This window comes from Ambystoma mexicanum, chromosome 12 (assembly GCF_040938575.1).
Source record: "Ambystoma mexicanum isolate Mex_15411 chromosome 12, UKY_AmexF1_1, whole genome shotgun sequence".
NCBI lineage: Eukaryota > Metazoa > Chordata > Amphibia > Caudata > Ambystomatidae > Ambystoma > Ambystoma mexicanum.
Window position 1 is genome coordinate 614487542 of NC_090936.1, and position 19997 is coordinate 614507538.

At 48.3% G+C, this 19997-nt stretch overlaps 1 protein-coding gene across 1 annotated transcript in view; it reads right to left on the minus strand.

Moving 5' to 3' along the window:
- Positions 1-15164, minus strand: part of LOC138513902 (glutathione S-transferase P 1-like) — a 151150-nt gene extending 135986 nt beyond the window's left edge. Inside the window, exon 1 of the mRNA XM_069629042.1 lies at positions 14944-15164. Coding sequence (XP_069485143.1) covers position 14944 — 1 coding nt within the window. The 5' untranslated portion in view covers positions 14945-15164. The remainder of the gene's footprint in view (positions 1-14943) is intronic.
- Positions 15165-19997: the final 4833 nt, after the last annotated feature.

A 19997-nucleotide genomic window follows, 5' to 3' on the forward strand; every position in this document is an offset into this window, starting at 1 on the left:
ACACCCAGCAACTCTGGTAGAAGTTCCTGTGATACTTTCCACTGCCTTTTAGTAAAGCTTGCACACCCTCACACCCAGCAACTCTGGTAGAAGTTCCTGGGACACTTTCAGTTCCTGGGACACTTTCACTCCACTGCCTGTCGGTAAAGCCTGCGCACCCTCACACCCAGCAACTCTGGTAAAAGTTCCTGTGATACTTTCACTCCGCTGCCTGTCAGTAAAGCTTGCACACCCTCACACCCAGCAACTCTGGTAGATGTTCCTGTGATACTTTCACTCCACTGCCTGTCAGTGAAGCTAGCACACCCTCACACCCAGCAACAGTGGTAGAGGTTCCTGTGATACTTTCACTCCACTGCCTGTCAGTAAAGCTTGCACACCCTCACACCCAGCAACTCGGGTAGATGTTCCTGTGATACCTTCACTCCATTGACTGTCAGTAAAGCTTGCACACCCTCACAGCTAGAAACTCTGGTGGAATTTCCTTTGATACTTTCACTCCACTGCTTGTCATTGAAGCTTGCACACCCTCACAGCCAGCAACTCTGCTAAAAGTTCCTGTAATACTTTCACTCCACTGCCTGTAAGTGAAGCTTGCACACCCTCACACCCAGCAACTCTGGTAGACGTCCATGTGATACTTTCAATCCACTGCCTATCAATAAAGCTTGCACACCCTCACACCCAGCAACTCGGGTAGATGTTCCTGTAATACTTTCACTCCACTGCCTATCAGTAAAGCTTGCACACCCTCACACTGAGCAACTCGGGTAGAAGTTCCTGTGATACCTTCAATCCACTGACTGTCAGTAAAGCTTGCACACCCTCACAGCCAGAAACTCTGGTGGAAGTCCCTGTGATACTTTCACTCCACTGCCTGCCAGTAAAGCTTGCACACCCTCACACCCAGCACCTCTGGTAGAAGTTCCTGTGATACTTTCCACTGCCTGTTAGTAAAGCTTGCACGCCCTCACACCCAGCAACTCTGGCAGAAGTTCCTGGGGCACTTTCAGTTCCTGGGACACTTTCACTCCACTGCCTGTCGGTAAAGCTTGCACACCCTCACACCCAGAAACTCTGGTAGAAGTTCCTGTGATACTTTCACTCCACTGCCTGTCAGTAAAGCTTGCACACCCTCGCACCCAGCAACTCTGGTAGAAGTTCCTGTGATACTTTCACTCCATTGCCTGTCAGTGAAGCTTGCACACCCTCACACCAAGCAACTCTGGTAGATGTTCCTGTTATACTTTCACTCCACTGCCTGTCAGTGAAGCTAGCACACCCTCACACCCTGCAACACTGGTAGAAGTTCCTGTGATACTTTCACTCCACTGCCTGTCAGTAAAGCTTGCACACCCTCACACCCAGCAACTCTGGCAGAAGTTCCTGTGATACTTTCCACTGCCTGTCAGTAAAGCTTGCACACCCTCACACCCAGCAACTCTGGAAGAATTTCCTTGCCAAACTTTCACTCCATTGCCTGTCGGTAAAGCTTGTACACCCTCACACCCAGGAAATCTGGTAAAGGTTCCAGTAATACTTTCACTCCACTGCCTGTCAGTAAAGTTTGCACACCCTCACACCCAGCCTTTCGTAGTTGATGGAGTCAGGACAGCATTAACGCAGTACCTCATGCTTGCAAACCCCTCACATTCAGAGTTGCTTCTTGGAGGGGCAACCTGGGCAGAGGAGCATGGTGCAAGTTCAGACTGGAAATTCTCTGTTCCAGTTTGTCAGGTTTTTTTCCTTTGCATTTCAAGTGCAACAAAAGCATTGTTCCTGCTTGCAGGATGGTGGGGTCACCAAGGAGGCCGGGTGATGCCACAAGTGAGCGACGCAATGCTGGGCACTGGGGGTGGCAAGTGGAGGATCCCCTGACTACATCCATCACACTTGAAGGGCAGGGGCTTATGACAGTTTAACCACAGATGCTCCTGCCCGTTCAATCGAATTGAGAAGCAGTGGTCTCGCAGTGTCGGCAATGCCTGCACGCTGGGCTCCCCTCAGACGGGAGCAGACACAGCTCCTAAATCTACCCACAGAAAGAGCTAGGGCTTGGAATCACAAAACAGCCAGCCAGTCCTCATGCAAGGCCTCCACACCCACATAGTCGAAACAGACAGGCTGGGCGAGCCCATCCTGAGGGCCAGGCCAGACTGTGACCACCAGAGAGAGGAACACCCAACGGAGAAGGATCTGGAAAAAGGAAACTGGAGCAGAACCTCTGGCGCCTGGGGTGCGCAGGAGGTAGAAGACAGGCCCACAAGGCTTGGTTAAGTTGGAGACAGTAGGCTACAGGAAAGGATGAGAAAGCTGGGGAAAGACAGACCTCGAACGTGGGAGTTAAGAAACCCAGCCGGCTGAGAGAAGAAAGACCCAGGGGGTTGGCGAAAGGGAGCAGCAGAAGTAGAAGTGATGGTAAAGAACTAGAGACTCATGACTGTTACATATGAGGTGCCCAAAGGGATGAAGAATTAACAATGGATAGTAGATACAGGGACACTACTTATGAGAGGGGGATAAGGAGACAGGTGAAAGAGGAGCAGAGTTGGTGGAAGAGTTGTTGAAAGAGGTGAAGGAGGAAAAGGAGGAAGAGGTGACAGAAAGAGGAGAAGGAGGCAAAGGAGGGAGAGGTGACATAAAGAGGCGAAGGGCAAATGCTTACAATCAAGGAGGTGAAGGGAGGAGGCAGTTGTAGAATGAACTGAAGAGGAGGACCGCTTAAGATATAGAGGAGGATGTGGTGGAGGGAGGTATGGAGTGGAATATCGTTAGGAGGGAGGTGGCGTAACCTAAGATCAAAAGAGGTTCACCTAGGAAGAGAAGCAACCTAGTGCAAAGTGAGACTTGATGCAAGATGCCGGGAAAGAGTGAGAGATTGGGGATAGTAGCAGAAGGAGCAGAGCGGGAAGCCCCTTCTCAGCTTTAGGACAGTCTCCTGCTCTCCTGCAGCTCTGCCCCCCGCTGGAAGGCCTGCAATTCATGGCCCCACTTACACAGCCTGCACAAGTAGCTCCAATCTGGAGCTGAAGTCAGTGGAGGTTCTGCACCCTGAAGGAAGGATTAACTGTGGTAAACAGGGTTTTAGAACCCTTGAACTCAGCAACTGACAACCAAGGAAAAGCAGTCCTGAGAACTCTGGCGAAAGAGTGCAGCAACCCACAAGAGGAAGGACTAAAAGTAGGGTTCGGGAGACCTTCAAGCTTCAGGCTGTATACTGTTTATCTGAGTGATTTGTCATGAAGATCTGGTCCTGTACTTGTTCCAAACGGATAGAACATTTGTTTGGGCATATTCTACCTTTCCAAGAGACACGTTCTTTTGTGCAGTGGTTCCAGAGTACTACCCCACACTGGAGAATCACCATCCTGACACCTTTTTGTTTAATTCAGACCCTGCTCATTTCTGTTTTGGGAACCTCTTGTTGTCAGGCTGTTCACCCTCACCACCCTTCTCCTCACCTGTGGCTTCCTCTTGTTTGTCCTTGGAGTGCTATGAGGGTCTTCGGGGAGTCCTGGTATCTTCCTTTGTAGACTTGTCTCTGGACCTCCTGTCATGCAAGTAGGGCCTGGCTCCCTCGGAGGCCACCTCGACAGGAAGTGGGACCTGTCTTGGGGGGCCCCGAGGAGCCAAGGCCCCGCGACAGGGAAAAGACCGATGGATGGTAAAAAACCCTGTGTAGTCTTCCTGAGATTGTACTGAATATTAGACTCTCCAATAGCGGATGTGGTAGTGAGTGATCCGGAGTGAACCCAGGAAATTGTGGATCAGGTAAGTTCGTTCTGTCCACCAATATGAAGATGGATTGAGGAAAAGAAGGCAGGATCCGATCCGTGGAGACTTGGCCGGATACAAGGTAAGTAGCAATGAGGAGCGATGCGGGAGGAAAGAGAAGAGGGATAGAGCCCGGAACGGTGAAACGGTCTGAGCAGAGAGGGAAAGGTAGGAAAAGAGGGAGAAGCAGTTAAAGTCCCTACTTACTAGAAACGGTTGGATCCACGAAAGGCACAGGGAGGAACACGTAGATACGCGAGGATGGCGGCGGGCCGCTAGTACGAGTGGCAAGATGCCGAAAGCAAAGGAAAAGACTGGGAAGGCGTAACGGACGAGAGCCGTGAAAGGACTAAGGAAGTAGGGAAAAGCAAAGTTAAACGGAGGGTAAAGGCAAGCGGGTAGGAGTAAACACTGCAGGAGGCACTGAAGGAGCTAAAACGGAGTATTAGCCGAGCGCTGGTATCACAGGAAAAATAACACAGATACAACGCGTCCCGGGAGGTGGGCGGGGCTTGCTTAAATAACAAAGGCAGCCATATTGGATGAGGACTGGACTGCTAACTGAAGGTTCTCTGCTGCAAAAACTTCCACTTCTGCCATAGCTTCCAGGGATAGATCCTGACAGTATAACCCTTCTCCCTCCGAAAGCCCCCTGGTTTTCCCGGGTATCTTTGGTGAAACTCTCTCAGTAACCTTGGAGCATGCAGATGGTGTCTGGGTTCCCAGGTTCTTTCTTCAGTGGAGAAACCCTTCCAATGGACAAGATATTGGAGACTGCCGTGACGATACTGAGAATCCACTAAGTATTCCACTTCATACACTTGTGGTTCTACTGTGGTCGGAGTCTTGGCTTTCCGAAACTTTCGTGAGAAAGGATCCACCTTATATTCTTTAAGCAGTGATGTGTGGAAAACAGGGTGTACTCTCTGGAGGTTCTTAGGCAGGCGGATTTCGTAGGCCACTGGGTTTATTTGTTTCACATTAGGATAAGGACCCAGATATCGTGGAGCAAACTTGCCGGTGTGTATCCACTTGGGTAGATACCTCGTGGATAACCAGACCCTTTGTCCGGACTTCCAATCTGGGTTGGGTCTTCTGCTTCTGTCGGCCCACTTCTTTTGTGCTAGTTGGCTGTCCTCTAATGCTTCTCTCGCCAACGTATGTACTTTCTTTAGTTCTGATAACCGGTCATCTATGGCAGGAGATTTGGTGGGTTGCATTCCGGACCAAGGCATATGCTGAGGATGGTAACCATAAGTGCAATAGAAAGGACTCATTCTAGTCGAGGTGTGGTAGTGGTTGTTATAGGCGAACTCGGCCTGCGCGAGGTAGGAAGACCAGCTCTCCTGTCTGTTGCTGCAAAAACATCTTAAGTACTGCTGAAGTCCGGCATTAAGTCTCTCTGTCTGACCTTTGCTCTGTGGGTGAAAGCCGGACGACAGTGCTCTGTGAATCCCCAACTGTTGACACAACGATGTCCAGAACCTGGAGGTAACTTGGGTACCTCTATCCGAGACTATGGTTCGATGCAGGCCATGCAAGCGTACTATATCCCGGAGGAAGACTGAAGCCGTCTTTGGAGCTGACGGAAGACCTTCTAATGCTGAGAAGTGGGCCAGCTTACTGTGTGAATCAATAGTTACCATGATTGCGGTCATTCCCTCTGATTTCGGTAGATCAACAAAATCTGTAGACACGTGTTCCCAAGGCTGGGTGGGTAGGGTAGGTTGCTGCAGTTTGCCCAATGGTTTGCCTGTTTGGTATTTGTTGGTACTACAAATTGGGCAGGCCGAAACGTATCTCTCTACATCCTTGTGGAGTTCTGGCCACCAGAACCTTTGGCTTATGAGATCCTGGTCTTCTTGATACCGGGGTGTCCAGCGAGGGGGGTATCATGACACCAGGAGAGGATCTGTTCCTGAAGTCCTTTTGACGGGAGAAACAACCCAGTACCGTGGTAGTACATACCATCGTTGGCCAGATTGACAGTGGTTGGAATGCTTGATAGCGAACCGTATTGGGTGGTAAGTTCTTGCAAAAAGAGAGAGAGACACCTGCCATGATCTTAAGGTTGGGAAACAAGAGATTGTGATCTTGATTATGGTTGGTTTCTTTTCCATGACATCCGGAGAGGGCATCTGCCATTCTGTTCTCTGACCCTGGTAAATAAGTGATGTTAAAGTCATATTGAGAGAAGAAATATGCCCATCTAGCATGTCGGGCGTTGGTACACTCCATCTGCTGTAACACTCTGAGGTTACGATGATCAGTTTGTACTTGAAATGGGTGCGCTGCTCCTTGTAACAAGTGCCTCCACTCTTGGCATGCCAGTTTGATGGCCAGTAGTTCTCTTTCTAAAACGGAGTAATTTCGTTCGCTTTTGGTCAGGGTTTTGGAATAATACGCTACTGGATGCGTGAGACCGTCTTCTGCCTCTTGCAATAGAATGGCTCCCACTGCTCCATCCGAGGCATCAGTTTCCATTATAAACGGTCTTGCTTGATCTGGTTGCACTAGTATGGGAGCGGAGGTAAACAGCTCCTTGAGCTGTAAGAAGGCTCTTTTCTGTTCTGGTCCAAAGGCGTACTGAACCCCTTTTTTAAGGAGACCTGTGATGGGTAACATCAAGTTAGAAAAGTTGGGGATAAATTGGCGATAGAAATTAGCCAGACCTAGGAAAGACTGGACCTCCTTGACACTTCTTGGCTCCTTCCAGTCCAGGATAGCCTTCATCTTTCCGGGTTCCAACTTGATCCCTTCCTTCGAGAGGACATAACCTAGATAAGAGACGGAGGTCACTTCAAACTGGCACTTTTCTGGTTTGACCAGGAGGTGATTTGCTCGGAGCCGATGTAACACTCTTTTGACTTGTTCACGATGGTCCAGTAGCTCTTGAGAATATATCAATATGTCATCTAGATAAACGACCACTGAAACAAACAACATGTCGGAGAAAATCTTGTCGATAAACCTCTGAAAGACCGCAGGGGCATTTACCAGGCCGAAGGGCATAACCCTGTATTCATACAATCCGAATGGGGGTCCGAAATGCGGTCTTCCACTCGTCACCTCTCCTCACTCTGAGGAGATGGTAGGCTCCTCTAATGTCCAATTTGGTAAAGTAAGAAGCCCCTCTAACAGCTTCTAGGATGTCCCTTATGAGTGGCATAGGGTAGCGATCGCGGATTGTGATCCGATTTAACCCTCTGTAGTCTATGCAGGGACGTAGTTCGGAGTTGTCCTTCTTAGGAATGACAAATAGCGAAGCCCCCCCTGAAGACCTTGATTCCTGTACTAGACCGTTCTGCAGGTTGTCATCCAGATATTTTCTTAAGACCTGTCTTTCGGAAAGAGATAGGGGAAACATCCTGCCAAATGGGACAACAGACTCCGGGGTCAGTTCTATGGCACAATCCTCTGGCCGATGAGGAGGTAAGAGTTTGGGTGTAGTGTCTTCGAAGACCTCAGCATATTCTTGGTACTGACGGGGAACCGATGAGACCACCTTGAGTAGAGGGGTTCCCTTGTCCTTGTCTTCTTTTTTGACTTGAAGGGCTGATTGGCAATGCTGTTCACAGTAGGAAGAATCAAAACGCACACAGTTGGTAGTCCAGTTTATTTGCGGATTGTGTCTTCTTAGCCAGGGTATTCCTATCACCAAGGGAAAGTGGGCTGCTCTTATGAGATCGAATACCAGCAGTTCCTGATGCTCTCCCAAATCCAAACGTAAGGGTATCGTCTCGGATTGGATTGGGCCTGAGGACAGGGGGGTACCATCCACTCCTTCTACCGAAATAGGCCTTTACTTCTGCCTAAAGGGGATCTGTTGTTCTCGAGCCCATCCTTCGTCCATAAAGTTCCCTGCGGCACCGCAGTCCAGCATGGCTAAGACCTCCACACATGAGGTTTTGGTTGTCCAGAGTTTGACTCGAAACACCATCAGGCTTTTATCCTCTCTTAATTCTGTTGGTCTGGTAAGGTTGCAAGGACTGTGTCTTGTTCCCCCGAGACCTCCCTTGCGAAGGACCGAGGGTGGAAGTTTTCCTTCCTTCTTGGAGGAACTTCCGGACAATCTCTGATGAGGTGCTTTGAAGAGCCGCAATACATACAGAGGCCCGAATCCCTGCGTCTTTTGTGTTCTGCAGGCGTGAGGGGGCCTCGGGTTGCCCCTATCTGCATAGGTTCCTCTCGGGTGGACGGTTCCCTTGAAGGGTGAGGAGCCGGGCTGGATGAGGGCTGGCTGAGACGAGGTCTTCTCCTTTCCTGGCGGCGTTCGTTGAGACGATACTCTAACTGGAGAGTGAGTGACATGAGATCTTGAAAGGACGGAGGTCGAGCCACTCGGGCTAACTCATCCTGAAGTCCCCTCCGAAAGGTCGTCTGTTTGGCAGATTCTGGCCAATCTGTCTTCGCCACTAGTCCCAGGAAGCGAGATATGTAGTTCTGTACATCCGTGTTACCCTGTTCTACATCTAGTATTGCTTCAAAAGAGGTGTACAGAACTTCAGGACGATCGAATCTGGCCTTGAAAAGGTCCACAAATGAGTCATAATTAGCCAGTGCAGGATCATTTATTGTTACCAACGGGGTGGCCCAGGCCAAGGCATTTCCGGTGATAATTGGCTATGAGGAACCCCACTTTAGCTCTGGCGGTTTCAAAGGCGTGGGGACGAAAGGCGAAATACACGTGGCAGGCGTCTAAGTACTCCTTTAGACCGCCTGGATAGCCATCATATTTTCCGAAGGATAAAGGCATGGGTGGTAGGTCTCCTTGGTCGTCCCTATGTAGGACCACTTGTTGGCGTAGGGCGGCATTTTCGGTTTTCAGGGATTGGACTTCTAGGGTTAGCCCCTGTAATGCTGCCACCAGCTCTTGATACTGTTCAAGGGAAGCCATGATTCTGTCTTGGCGTTGTATTCTGTCAGGCTGTTCACCCTCACCACCCTTCTCCTCACTTGTGGCTTCCTCTTGTTTGTCCTTGGAGTGCTTTGAGGGTCTTCGGGGAGTCCTGGTATCTTCCTTTGTAGACTTGTCTCTGGACCTCCTGTCATGCAAGTAGGGCCTGGCTCCCTCGGAGGCCACCTCGACAGGAAGTGGGACCAGTCTTGGGGGGCCCCGAGGAGCCAAGGCCCCGCGACAGGGAAAAGACCGATGGACGGTAAAAAACCCTGTGTAGTCTTCCTGAGATTGTACTGAATATTAGACTCTCCAATAGCGGATGTGGTAGTGAGTGATCCGGAGTGAACCCAGGAAATTGTGGATCAGGTAAGTTTGTTCTGTCCAGCCTGGCTTGAGGGAAAGAAGGCAGGATCCGATCCGTGGAGACTTGGCCGGATACAAGGTAAGTAGCAATGAGGAGCGATGCGGGAGGAAAGAGAAGAGGAATAGAGCCCGGAACGGGGAAACGGTCCGAGCAGAGAGGGAAAGGTAGGAAAAGAGGGAGAAGCAGTTAAAGTCCCTACTTACCAGAAACAGTTGGATCCACGAAAGGCACAGGGAGGAACACGTAGATACGCGAGGATGGCGGCGGGCCGCTAGTACGAGTGGCAAGATGCCGAAAGCAAAGGAAAAGACTGGGAAGGCGTAACGGACGAGAGCCGTGAAAGGACTAAGGAAGTAGGGAAAAGCAAAGTTAAACGGAGGGTAAAGGCAAGCGGGTAGGAGTAAACACTGCAGGAGGCACTGGAGGAGCTAAAACAGAGTATTAGCCGAGCGCTGGTATCACAGGGAAAATAACACAGATACAACGTGCCGGGAGGTGGGCGGGGCTTGCTTGAATAACAAAGGCAGCCATATTGGATGAGGACTGGACTGCTAACTGAAGGTTCTCCGCGGTGAAAACTTCCACTTCTGCCATAGCTTCCAGGGATGGATCCTGACACTTGTACAAATGTGCTAAAACCCTGTTTTAAGCGTATTACCATGCCATGCCTCTTTGTTGATCAATGTCCACGCCAATGGTCACCACATGACATGTGCAGCATGTCTCTCCGTTTCAACAGAGAATTTGAAGCCAGGCGTGATTAGTGGTAGAAGGCAGTAGACATAACCTTGAGTGGGTAACTGGAAGTGACTATTGTCTGTGACATGTCCCTTAAGATGTGTGAATTTTGTTGATTAGAAATAAGTGGGGTGCATCACAAACTTCATGCTGTGTGAATCAATGATTACAAGCAAGTGACCTCGTGCATTGTCTTTTACTGTGTGTTTTGAAGTCTTCATAGTACAGCTGTAAAACCGAAGGGATTTTTAGCCTCCCATTAGTTGGCAAGCTAGTATCCTTCTATTGCCAAAGCCAAAAATCTCTATTCCACATATAGATTATGTCACTAATGAAATGTTTCTAAAGAATGATTGAACATTTGTGATGAATTAATAACCCCGGCAGTTGCTTCTTCATCTTTGGCTGCCACTCAAGAACTAGCTGAGTATCATTCTGATCATTTTGCAAACAAGATCCCTTTAATCAGCAGCATCTTAGCTCTCTGTGTTATATGTTCACCTGTACCAGTCAATCAGCAATTACCTTCACCTTTCCACACACCCATTCTTTTTGCCAATTTCCACTTACTATATCACTCAATATCTTCCTTAAGGACCTTCCTAGTGCAAGAACCTAAGGCTCTGCAAGCAACATTCTGCTCCCTAAATTCACTAAGTTTGTTTTTCTCTTTTATGCTTCACAGATACTTCACGTATTTAATATCTCTTTATCTTTTGGTGAAATGCCCAGTGTCTGAAAAGAAGCGGTTGTCCGCCCTTCACTTAAGAAACCGTCGCTGAGTGATGACGATCTTCACAATGTTCGCCCTATTTCACAAACTTGGTTCTTGGCCGAACAATTAGAACATATTCTTTTGACTCAACTTCAACCATTTGTTTTCAATTCCCAGTTAGTTGACCCCTTGCAGGCAGGATTGGGGCCACACAGTTATACAGAAATGTTAATACAACTGTGTCCAACATCCTAATATTGGAATTGGATGCTGGGGGTGCTGGAGCTGTGATCCTAATTGACTTATCAGCTGCGTTTGATACGGTTGATCATCAGACTCTCCTGACTCACCTGCACTCTCCCTGGCATTAGAGGCCAGGATTCAAAATGGATGGAGCCCTTCTTCACGAATTGCTGGCAATCAGCCAAACTGGACAATTTTGTCGCTCATAATAAACCATGCATTTGCAGAGTTCCTCAAGGGTCGACCTTCCCGCTCCGCTCTTAAGTTTTAATCTTTATTTTGCTCCTTTGGCCAATATTATTCAGAGCCATGGTCTTTATTTCCTGAGTTACGCTGATGATACTCAGCTGTTTGTAAAGCTGTCAGGAAATTGAATGGACAAAGCCTCAAAGGTTAAAATTGTTTATTAGAGATTAAGTAATGAGGGGCTGCTAATTATCTGATAATGAACCCTATTAAGATGGAAGTGATGACAGTTAATGCCGCTCTTCTCCTTGCGATCATATTTTTAGGCCCAAAGCTTTTGGGAATTGGCCAACCACTTCTGTGCAGGTGAGAAATCTCAGTATTATGTAATGTTATGCCATTTGATATTTGTATAGCGCCTATGCCATTGTTATGACCTCGAAGTGCTCGGGGTGGAGGGCCCTTTGGCAGACCATGGTCTGAGCAAACAGGAAAAAAAAAGAGCATGACATTGCTTGAGAATAGTAATCAGAATTCAGTTCAATTACTAGCAGAGATGACTGGTTTAAAGAAATTATAGTATGATACGATTGGTTATTTATAACGCACTTAATACCCAGAGGTTTCTAAGCGTGGAACCTGGGATCGAACCTGTGTTGCTCCGTGTCGTCTTACTTCCAAGGTGAGCACGTTGCTCCTGAGCTATCCTCCCGAGTACCATGCAATGCACTTTGTTCAGGTGCAGAGAGGACTGCTATGCCAGTGACTATGTGACAGCCAGACTGAATTGTTTGTGGGGCTCAACTGTATTTTGTGGCTCATAGCGCTGAAGGGGTAAGGGGCTAGAATGAAATAGTCAACCCCAACAGCTAGTCTAGTGTTGCGGCCTCTTCTACATTTTACATGCAGAGCACATGTACACTGAATAACATGCTGTCACATGCAAATTAAAAGCACAATTTTCAGATATCTCAAAGAGTACATGGTTGTGCAACAGACGTGACTGTGCTCCACAAGGGACGAAATGCTCGAAATAATGGTGATCTAAACCTTTGGATGAAAACATGCAGGGGAGGTTGTGTGCCAGAAGTGCACATTTGGCATGTTCGCACCTCCCTGAAAAATGAGCTACATTTTCTCCTGTCATGGTACACTGTTTTCTGACAGCAGACTACCATCATTGCAGTAGTCTCAGCATGCCCAAGCTTGTCTCTTCATGCAAAAAGTTTAAGGACACAGAGCACTGTCTTTGGCCTCAGCAGTGATCAGGCTTTCAGGCCTTCACAGTGTCAGGGCGTCACTGTGAGCCTGGGCATGTTGAAACCATCCAAACAAAACAGGAGACCCCTGAACATCCAGGTTCTATAAACAGGAACGCTGGAACTCAATATGGACGCTTTTAAATGAGGGTGGCTTATTTTTCTTTAATGTGGTCCACATTGCTTTGTCTCCTTGTTACTTTTAAGTACTTCAATTGCAAGTCCATATCATTAGTTTTTGTTTATATGACGCTGATTGATTTTTGGATGTTGGGGCAGGTCTACAGTGCGCAGTGTGCGGTTTGTGCTATGGGGGATCACTCTAGTGTTTTGTCATGGGCGCTATATTATCTAAAAAACGTGCTGCTCACACCTCAGCAACTGTCGCTCAAGCTTACATGGGCCTCACAGCCCTTTGCCTTGGAGGAAGCGTGCCTGACCTTTGCACTTCTGGTTTTGCTGCTGCCAGTTCGCAGTAGGCTGAGTAGCGTGGGCTCCCTTTGCTCGTGTTACCTGACCCCTACCTATGGAATAAAATTGCAGACCAATTTTGTTGTGGAAAAATTATAGGCCGTAGGCTTTTTATTTTCTTACAGAAAATACACAAAAAACATATATAACAATAATGTGCTTTTGGGCACTTCGTGTCCAGCTTTGTGGATGCCCAAAACCTCTCCTCACCAAGTCTTTGTTACCGTTAGGCATCCGTTCCTGGACACGTGCCGCCTACGACTTTCTTGTACTGTGTACCGAAGAAAGTACTCGGCGTTCCGGCTCCTGCCTGTTTCCTTCTACTTTCCTTATCTTTGTAGGGTGGGTTGGGTGGTAAAACGTTTTTCTTCGCACTTTTCCAGACCCTAGTAGCTTACCCGAATGAGGTGAGCTCCTTACCTGGTTTGTGCTCCTTCCTTCTTTCTGGGGACTACTTATACCCCTAGGACCCTTTGTTCTTCCCTTGGGGGGCCGGACTTCCCCCGGCCCCCCTGTTGTTTCCCCTCACACCTTTCCTTGGCGTCGTTGTGCCATTTCCTGGCAACGCTGGGGTGAGGGCGCCATCTGGCCGCCCCTCCCCTAGGCTTTCGCAACATTTCTCCCCCACCCTGCGCCTAACCCCCCAGGCCCTCCATCGTGCCGTACTTCATACGGCCCGGGGCCTGCGGCACAGGAGCCGGTTTGGCGTGGCTGGTTTGGCGAGGCCGGCTCGGCGCGATTTTTCGAAACTGGCTGCAGCGATATTGGGTGGGAAACGTGAGACAGCAACGGGAACTGTCACCTGCATGAAATGATGCGTTGTAAAGTGCAAGTGAATGCTTCCTGGGCTCTTCAAACAAGTAATCAGCATCTCACAGTTAGCAGATTAAAACATGATCATCAGGGCCATATTCGGAGCCAAATAAGGGGGGGCAATCGAATTAGGGGGCCTGCAAACAGCACGATCGAAAGTGAAAGGGGGGTACTATGGGAGAACTATGCTTGGAGATGCACACGATCTGCACATTTAAATCTGATAGTTAAGACTTGAATACAAAAATGCATTTTTAGCTAGTGGAACAATGATTTAATAAAAGTGACTTCTTGTTCCATGAGATGTAATTTGCCATTGACTAAAACAATCAGGTCAACGCTGCCACACCTGCTGCATGCACAATATTAAAGCAGAAAATGTATTGCTGCCCTGAAACATGCTCGCACCAAAACATCCCTGCGCCGGACTGGTCGCACCGAAATGGGGACTACCGTTGCACTTCACCTGCGGGTAGGTGAAGCTCGCACACATCCCTCACAAGCCCCTACTGCAGGTGAAGCTTGCACACATCTCTCCCAGGCCCCTAGTGCGGGTGAAGCTTGCACACATCCCTCCTAGGCCCCTAGTGCGGGTGAAGCTTGATCGGCTTCTACACTTCACTTGCTGTAGGTGAAGCTCGCACACATCCCTCACAAGCCATTACTGCAGGTGAAGCTTGCACACATCCCTCACAGGCCCCTACTGCAGGAGAAGCTTGCACACATCCCTCGCAGGCCCCTAGTGCGGGTGAAGCTTGATCGGCTTCTACACTTCACTTGCTGTAGGTGAAGCTTGCACACATCCCTCACAGGCCCCTACTGTGGGTGAAGCTTGCACACATCCCTCACAGGCCCCTAGTACGGGTGAAGCTTGATCAGCTTCTACACTTCACTTGCTGTAGGTGAAGCTTGCACACATCCCTCACAGGCCCCTACTGGGTGAAGCTTGCACACATCCCTCTACACTTCACCTGCTGCGGGTGAAGCTTGATCGGCTTCTAGACTTCACTTGCTGTGGGTGAAGCTTGCACACATCCCTCCCAGGCCCCTAGTGCGGGTGAAGCTTGCACACATCCCTCACAGGCCCCTACTGCGGGTGAAGCTTGATCGGCTTCTACACTTCACTTGCTGTGGGTGAAGCTTGCACGACAACACCCTCACGGCACCTGCTCTACAGACGTGCAGGTCTTGTCATCGCATTTGCAGGGTCTTCCAGTGGGCATATGGTTATTGCTACTGTGCCTTGCAGTCCCTTAACTACAACTCCCCAAGGCTTCCGTTTTTGTCCTCACTCTAAGGAGGTGCGAGGTGAGAATTATACATACGCCATTCTGCATCGTACTGTATTAGCTTTGTTTCCTTTGTACGTATTTCATGCATTGCCTGTAACCTCGTTTTGCTAAATTGTAACCTTTCTGTAATACGCCCAGATACCCCCGGGTTCGGTGCGCTATATAAATCAATAAACAAACAAACTTACTTGTGGGAACTCTCCTCCTGGAGTGACGCGGTTCCCGAGTTGTTGTATCTGCTGTGGCTTATTAGGATTCACCCCTCCGAGTCCCAGGCAGTTTGAAGGCTCCAACAGGATACAGCCTCACAGTCTTGAACCCTTTGAAGCACGCGGACGACGGTCTTTCTCCTTTCAGTTCTGTGGTTCTCCCTCTCTATGATTCCTGCACCCCACCCCTTCCTGCCTGAGCCCCGTCTATTTATCTTTTCTCGTTCCCAGGCGCGTCACAGACAGAGGGGGAGTGCTATGTGTGCCTTTTGGGGGCATTTGGGGTGACTCTTTTTTCTGTTGCTAGGAGATGTGCCAGGCGTTGTGCCATGTGGGATTTGGCCACAGAAGCATAGACGACAGGGGGATTACTTAAGGCGTGGCAAAGGTGCGTGAGACTAAAAAGAGATGCTACGCACAGAGCTTCAGGTGCTCACAAAGCAACAGGCACAAAGTCACTGCTGCGCCCTGTCAGTGGGAAAGTCAGCGGCTCCTGGCCAGTTTGCACTATTGACTAATATACACTTTGAACTGAACCACTTTTAGGCGGTCAGAATTCTGGCACATAAGACATATTGTATATGATTGGCCCACAATCAGACACTTTGGTTAGGTGGTGAAGCTAATAATTGAGCCTAACATGAAATTTAGGTACTTGACCACATATCTAGCAAGCTGCAGTTGGTACAGACATGTGTTACTGCTTAGGGTTCAAAACCAAAATGAATACTCTCCATTATAAAAGATGACTTGAAGAAGTACACAAATCAAAAAATAAACCAACCTGGCAATATAAAACTCTATAAAAACATCTTGAGCAAACGTACAGTAAGCCTAGCAAAATCTTCTCTGTGTTTTTGTACTTTCAAGACTCGCATTTATCAACTCCAGAAGAATTAAGGGCCAAGTGGACCCATTGGGATTCAAACCTGTGACCATGACGTCAAGCGGAAGCCCATGCAGTAGAAGCATTAGACTACTTAGCAATGCAGCACTGCTGCCATAGAATTGTGATTAGTGGACCATGCCACTTTACAGCTCTGCCACACGGTATTGCCAGTACCAGGTTTGATAGAAGAGTCATAATGAAAATCAAATCATCATCTCTTGCACTTATCCCGTTCGTTTCCACTAACTCACCCCCTAACCCCCTTTTCTTTTCAGACCCACCAGAGTGCCAGGGGACCTCTCCAGGGGTGATAGTGCGTGGTACAAATATTCTTTAACATTAACATTCTTTAGAAGGTATCACCTATCATTCAATCACACTCTCAAGGGTACGCTCTCAAGCTTCTTCCTACGTGTCTTGGGTTGTTTGTGGGATTTGACCACCTCGGTTTCATCTTGTAGCTCCTGCAGACTTTCCTTTGTCTTGACTATGAGTTTTAGATACTAGTAGAACTTTTCTGCTACCATAAGACAGAGTCAACTGGGTATTGCTTCCCTAGATACCACAGGTAGCTTAGGAGGGGTTCATCACCTCCCACTCTTTGAGTCTTGTCCTCCTTCTGCAACAACTTTCTACTCTGTCTCTGTTCCTGTTCCTTCTAAATTCCGCACCACAGGCTTGTTTCTCATCCAACTGTGGGCTTCCAAGGGCTGCTCCTTAGGGCAACTGTGCCTGCGAAGAGAAGAACAGCTCAGGTGAGCTGCAACACCCAGATGTCCTCCGAGTGCCCCCTGCAACTCCATTGAAGACTGTGAATTGCCACAAGGATAAAAGCCTCCTTAAAATGGCCGCCTCACTTTCTACTGAACAACTCTACACCCAGAGAGCCTTGGAACGGGCCTCTAGTATCGAACAATGTGATTGGATGCCTGCAATACACATGGGGATACTACCCCGGTGCAGTGAGGCGCAGCCGGTCCACATCCAAGGGCTGCACCTAAGGGCAACTGTGCCTGTCTTGGCCTGTCCCGGCTCAACCGGATGCCACTTGCCCCCGCTATCTCTCTGACACCTTATCATCCTCCAGTGAAAGACCTGCACAGCAGATTTGGCGATCCCCATTACCAACCTCTACAGCAAGGTAAAGTAAACTCTCACAGCTCACGCTATGTCTGCTCAAGTACCATGTGTAATTTAGATGGCATGCTTGCAATCGATGGGAACTGGTTGACCCCAGCCCTTTAAGATGAGGTAGCAATACCTTTGAGATGGATGGGGATACAGAAGTTACTCAAACATCAATAATCAAAACGACCCAGTTAGTTGGCAGAAAGATAACTGTTTTAATATCAATTATCTAAAAAACGGAGTACAACGAACATCAACGGACGTCTCACCGCATGGTTCTCAATGTATTAAAAGAAAAGCTTTCTTTTATAGCAAAAAATCGTCATTGATGACGTCAACCTACGTATTTACTATTGTCATCCTACGTGGCAAACTACAAAACCTAGAAGCTATTGTGATTGGGTCTACAGGAACATCTAAGTGTACGATCCATACTAGTCTAAGAGAGTGAAGAAAAGTGGTAGGTTTCTTAACATCAGGTGGGTCAACTAAGCCCTCCCCTTAAAAAGGTCACTATGAATGTCACTAAATACATGACATCCCATTGGTTACACAAACTATGGGACCCTGAATCACACGCCCCCCAACAATTGGTTGGCACTCTAACCCCCGTCAGTACTTTTCCACCTACGTTAGCAGCATGCAGGCTGGTCTTCCAGGTGCTGATGAGCTAGTCTTAACCATAGCTTCCCACCAATTAGCATATTCATCTATCATAAGGCTTTCAACTTGTACTTGGGAGTGTTCTTTGCTCTGGAGAATTCAGGGGAGTGAAGGCACTCTCTGCCCTCATGCGTAGGTGTGGCCGTCATGTTCGTCCAACTTCATCCCTCCACGTGACTGAAGACCACAGAATCGAGTTTCTGGTGCATTTAAAATACTATTTTCTAATAGACCTCTGACATCTTCCTTGTTTTTGTCCATGTCTTCTGAACAGGAGTTTCATTCTTTCACACGATTTGTATCCAATGTCTGCTCCTCCCAACCTGATACGGCTATGGCTTCTTGGGGCTTGTCCAGCCTTGCCTCTCTGAGATTCACTTTGTAATTCAATTTGCTTTTTAACCGCGACACACTGAAAGAGAGGCCTTCCATTTTTAGTCCAGCTCTGCTATAATGCGTAGTGGAAACATCCATTCTTTACTCACTTCAATATATGTGTATGTTGGCGCATGCCGCAATCTATTCACTTTAAAGCTAGCCTCAAGAATACTTCATCTGCTTGTGTTTCTTTGCATCTGTAGACATGTGAAATAACTTGATATCTTCATCAGTTCTGTAGCATAAGTTTCTTCATCTTGATCCCAAGATGTCACTTATCTTTGAAACTTTCTTGATGCCTTATAGCCTATCTTCATTCTCTTGTCTCTGCATCTCTTATATGTATGCCAGCTTGCTTTGTGAGTGACGGTGATGTCACCATTCTTCTCTTCCATTCATTCGCTCCGCTTCTTTTGGGATTTCATTCAAATGGCCATCATACTGTCTCATATGCAGGTATGGATTACTCAATGAGAACCTTGTTTCCAGGATTCTCCTCGGTATCAGTATTTTCACTGGTAGCACACGTATCTCACACTCTGGTTCCCAACATATAGGCAATATGGGCGAAGTGGTTGAGGTGGGAGTACTTGGCTCCTTCTCTACACTCCCTCCTCTGGGCGATTCATCAACGACTCTCCCATCATCCTTCATATCTAGACATCCTTGTCTGAAGAAATGCTTCTTTGGGATTCATATCTTTATGACTCCCTTCAGGCATCCAGCTGATTTTGCATGCTCATCCTTATTCCAAGTCATGAGCATGCACTGTCCACTTGGGCTACAATAGATCCACTTTCCCACATACTTCTTATGGTTCTTTGGATACAGGAACATCGTTCCCTCAGGTGCATGGATGCTGGCCTTCACAAAGTGTCTGATTTCTTCGTCTGTCAAGTCTCTGGCCTTCCATCCTGATTCAACATCAATCATGATTTTCATCCTGTCGGACACAAATGTACAACCTTCCTCCCTGAAGGTGTCGTATAGTGCAGGTGCGGATGCATGAAGAGGAGTGCGGCACCAGCGGATGCTGGTTCAGTCGCCGAATAGCTCCGCCCGGGGGCCTGCATGAAATATAAAAATAGCACTTCCTCAAAGACACGCGCACCACGTTACAATCCCTAGCAACTGCCACCAATGCTAACCAGTGAGCCCAGATGTTAGCCCTGTGTCTGCGAGCAGACAGCTCATCCTGAACGAATTATAAACTGTGCAGAAGGGCGAACTGTAGGCCCAAATAATAAACTTCATAAGGCAGCAGGGATACATGCAGTTGCATGACAAGACCAGGTGGCCTGAGGCACAACAGCCGTATGCCCGGACCGGGCACCTGTTCTGGGTAGACAAGGACCACTGCTGCGGTTGGCCCGTTTGGCCCTGCAGCCCCAAACAAGTGGCAACACATCACGGCACTGAAACACAACAGAGAAGAGTGAAACAGGGCTAGCATTGAAGCGAAAAACCAACAAATTAAAAAGTGCAACCATTGGCGGGCCGTGGCTGGAGCTGGACGGTCCCCCTTGGAGTGCTGCCTGCTCATCGGAGCAGTGGACATTGGAGCAGCGAATACAATACTGGCGTCGGAAGAAACTAACTGTGCGCCCTAAAGCTTGTGCATGGAAAAGCGGAAAGGGCAAACAAGGTGGACTGTGAATAAAGCAAGCCAAGTGACCGCCTGCCATAGGGCGGGAAGCACCGACATTGGCGTACTGAAGTAGGATACTGGCAAACGCACGAAGGAGAGACCAAAACGCACATCCCTGTAACCTGGGGGCATACACTGAGCCGAGATAGCAGGCTAGACAGCAGTGGACAATAAAGGCAACAGGATCTGTCCAAAGGGCTGGATTGGACACCACACAGGGCAAAGTATATCGAACCGATAGAAGGGAAAGCAGCAGTAACACAGTGAGACGAGGCAGATTGTGCTCGCACTTATAAGGAAGCTGAACGGGAGGGCAACACAGCTATT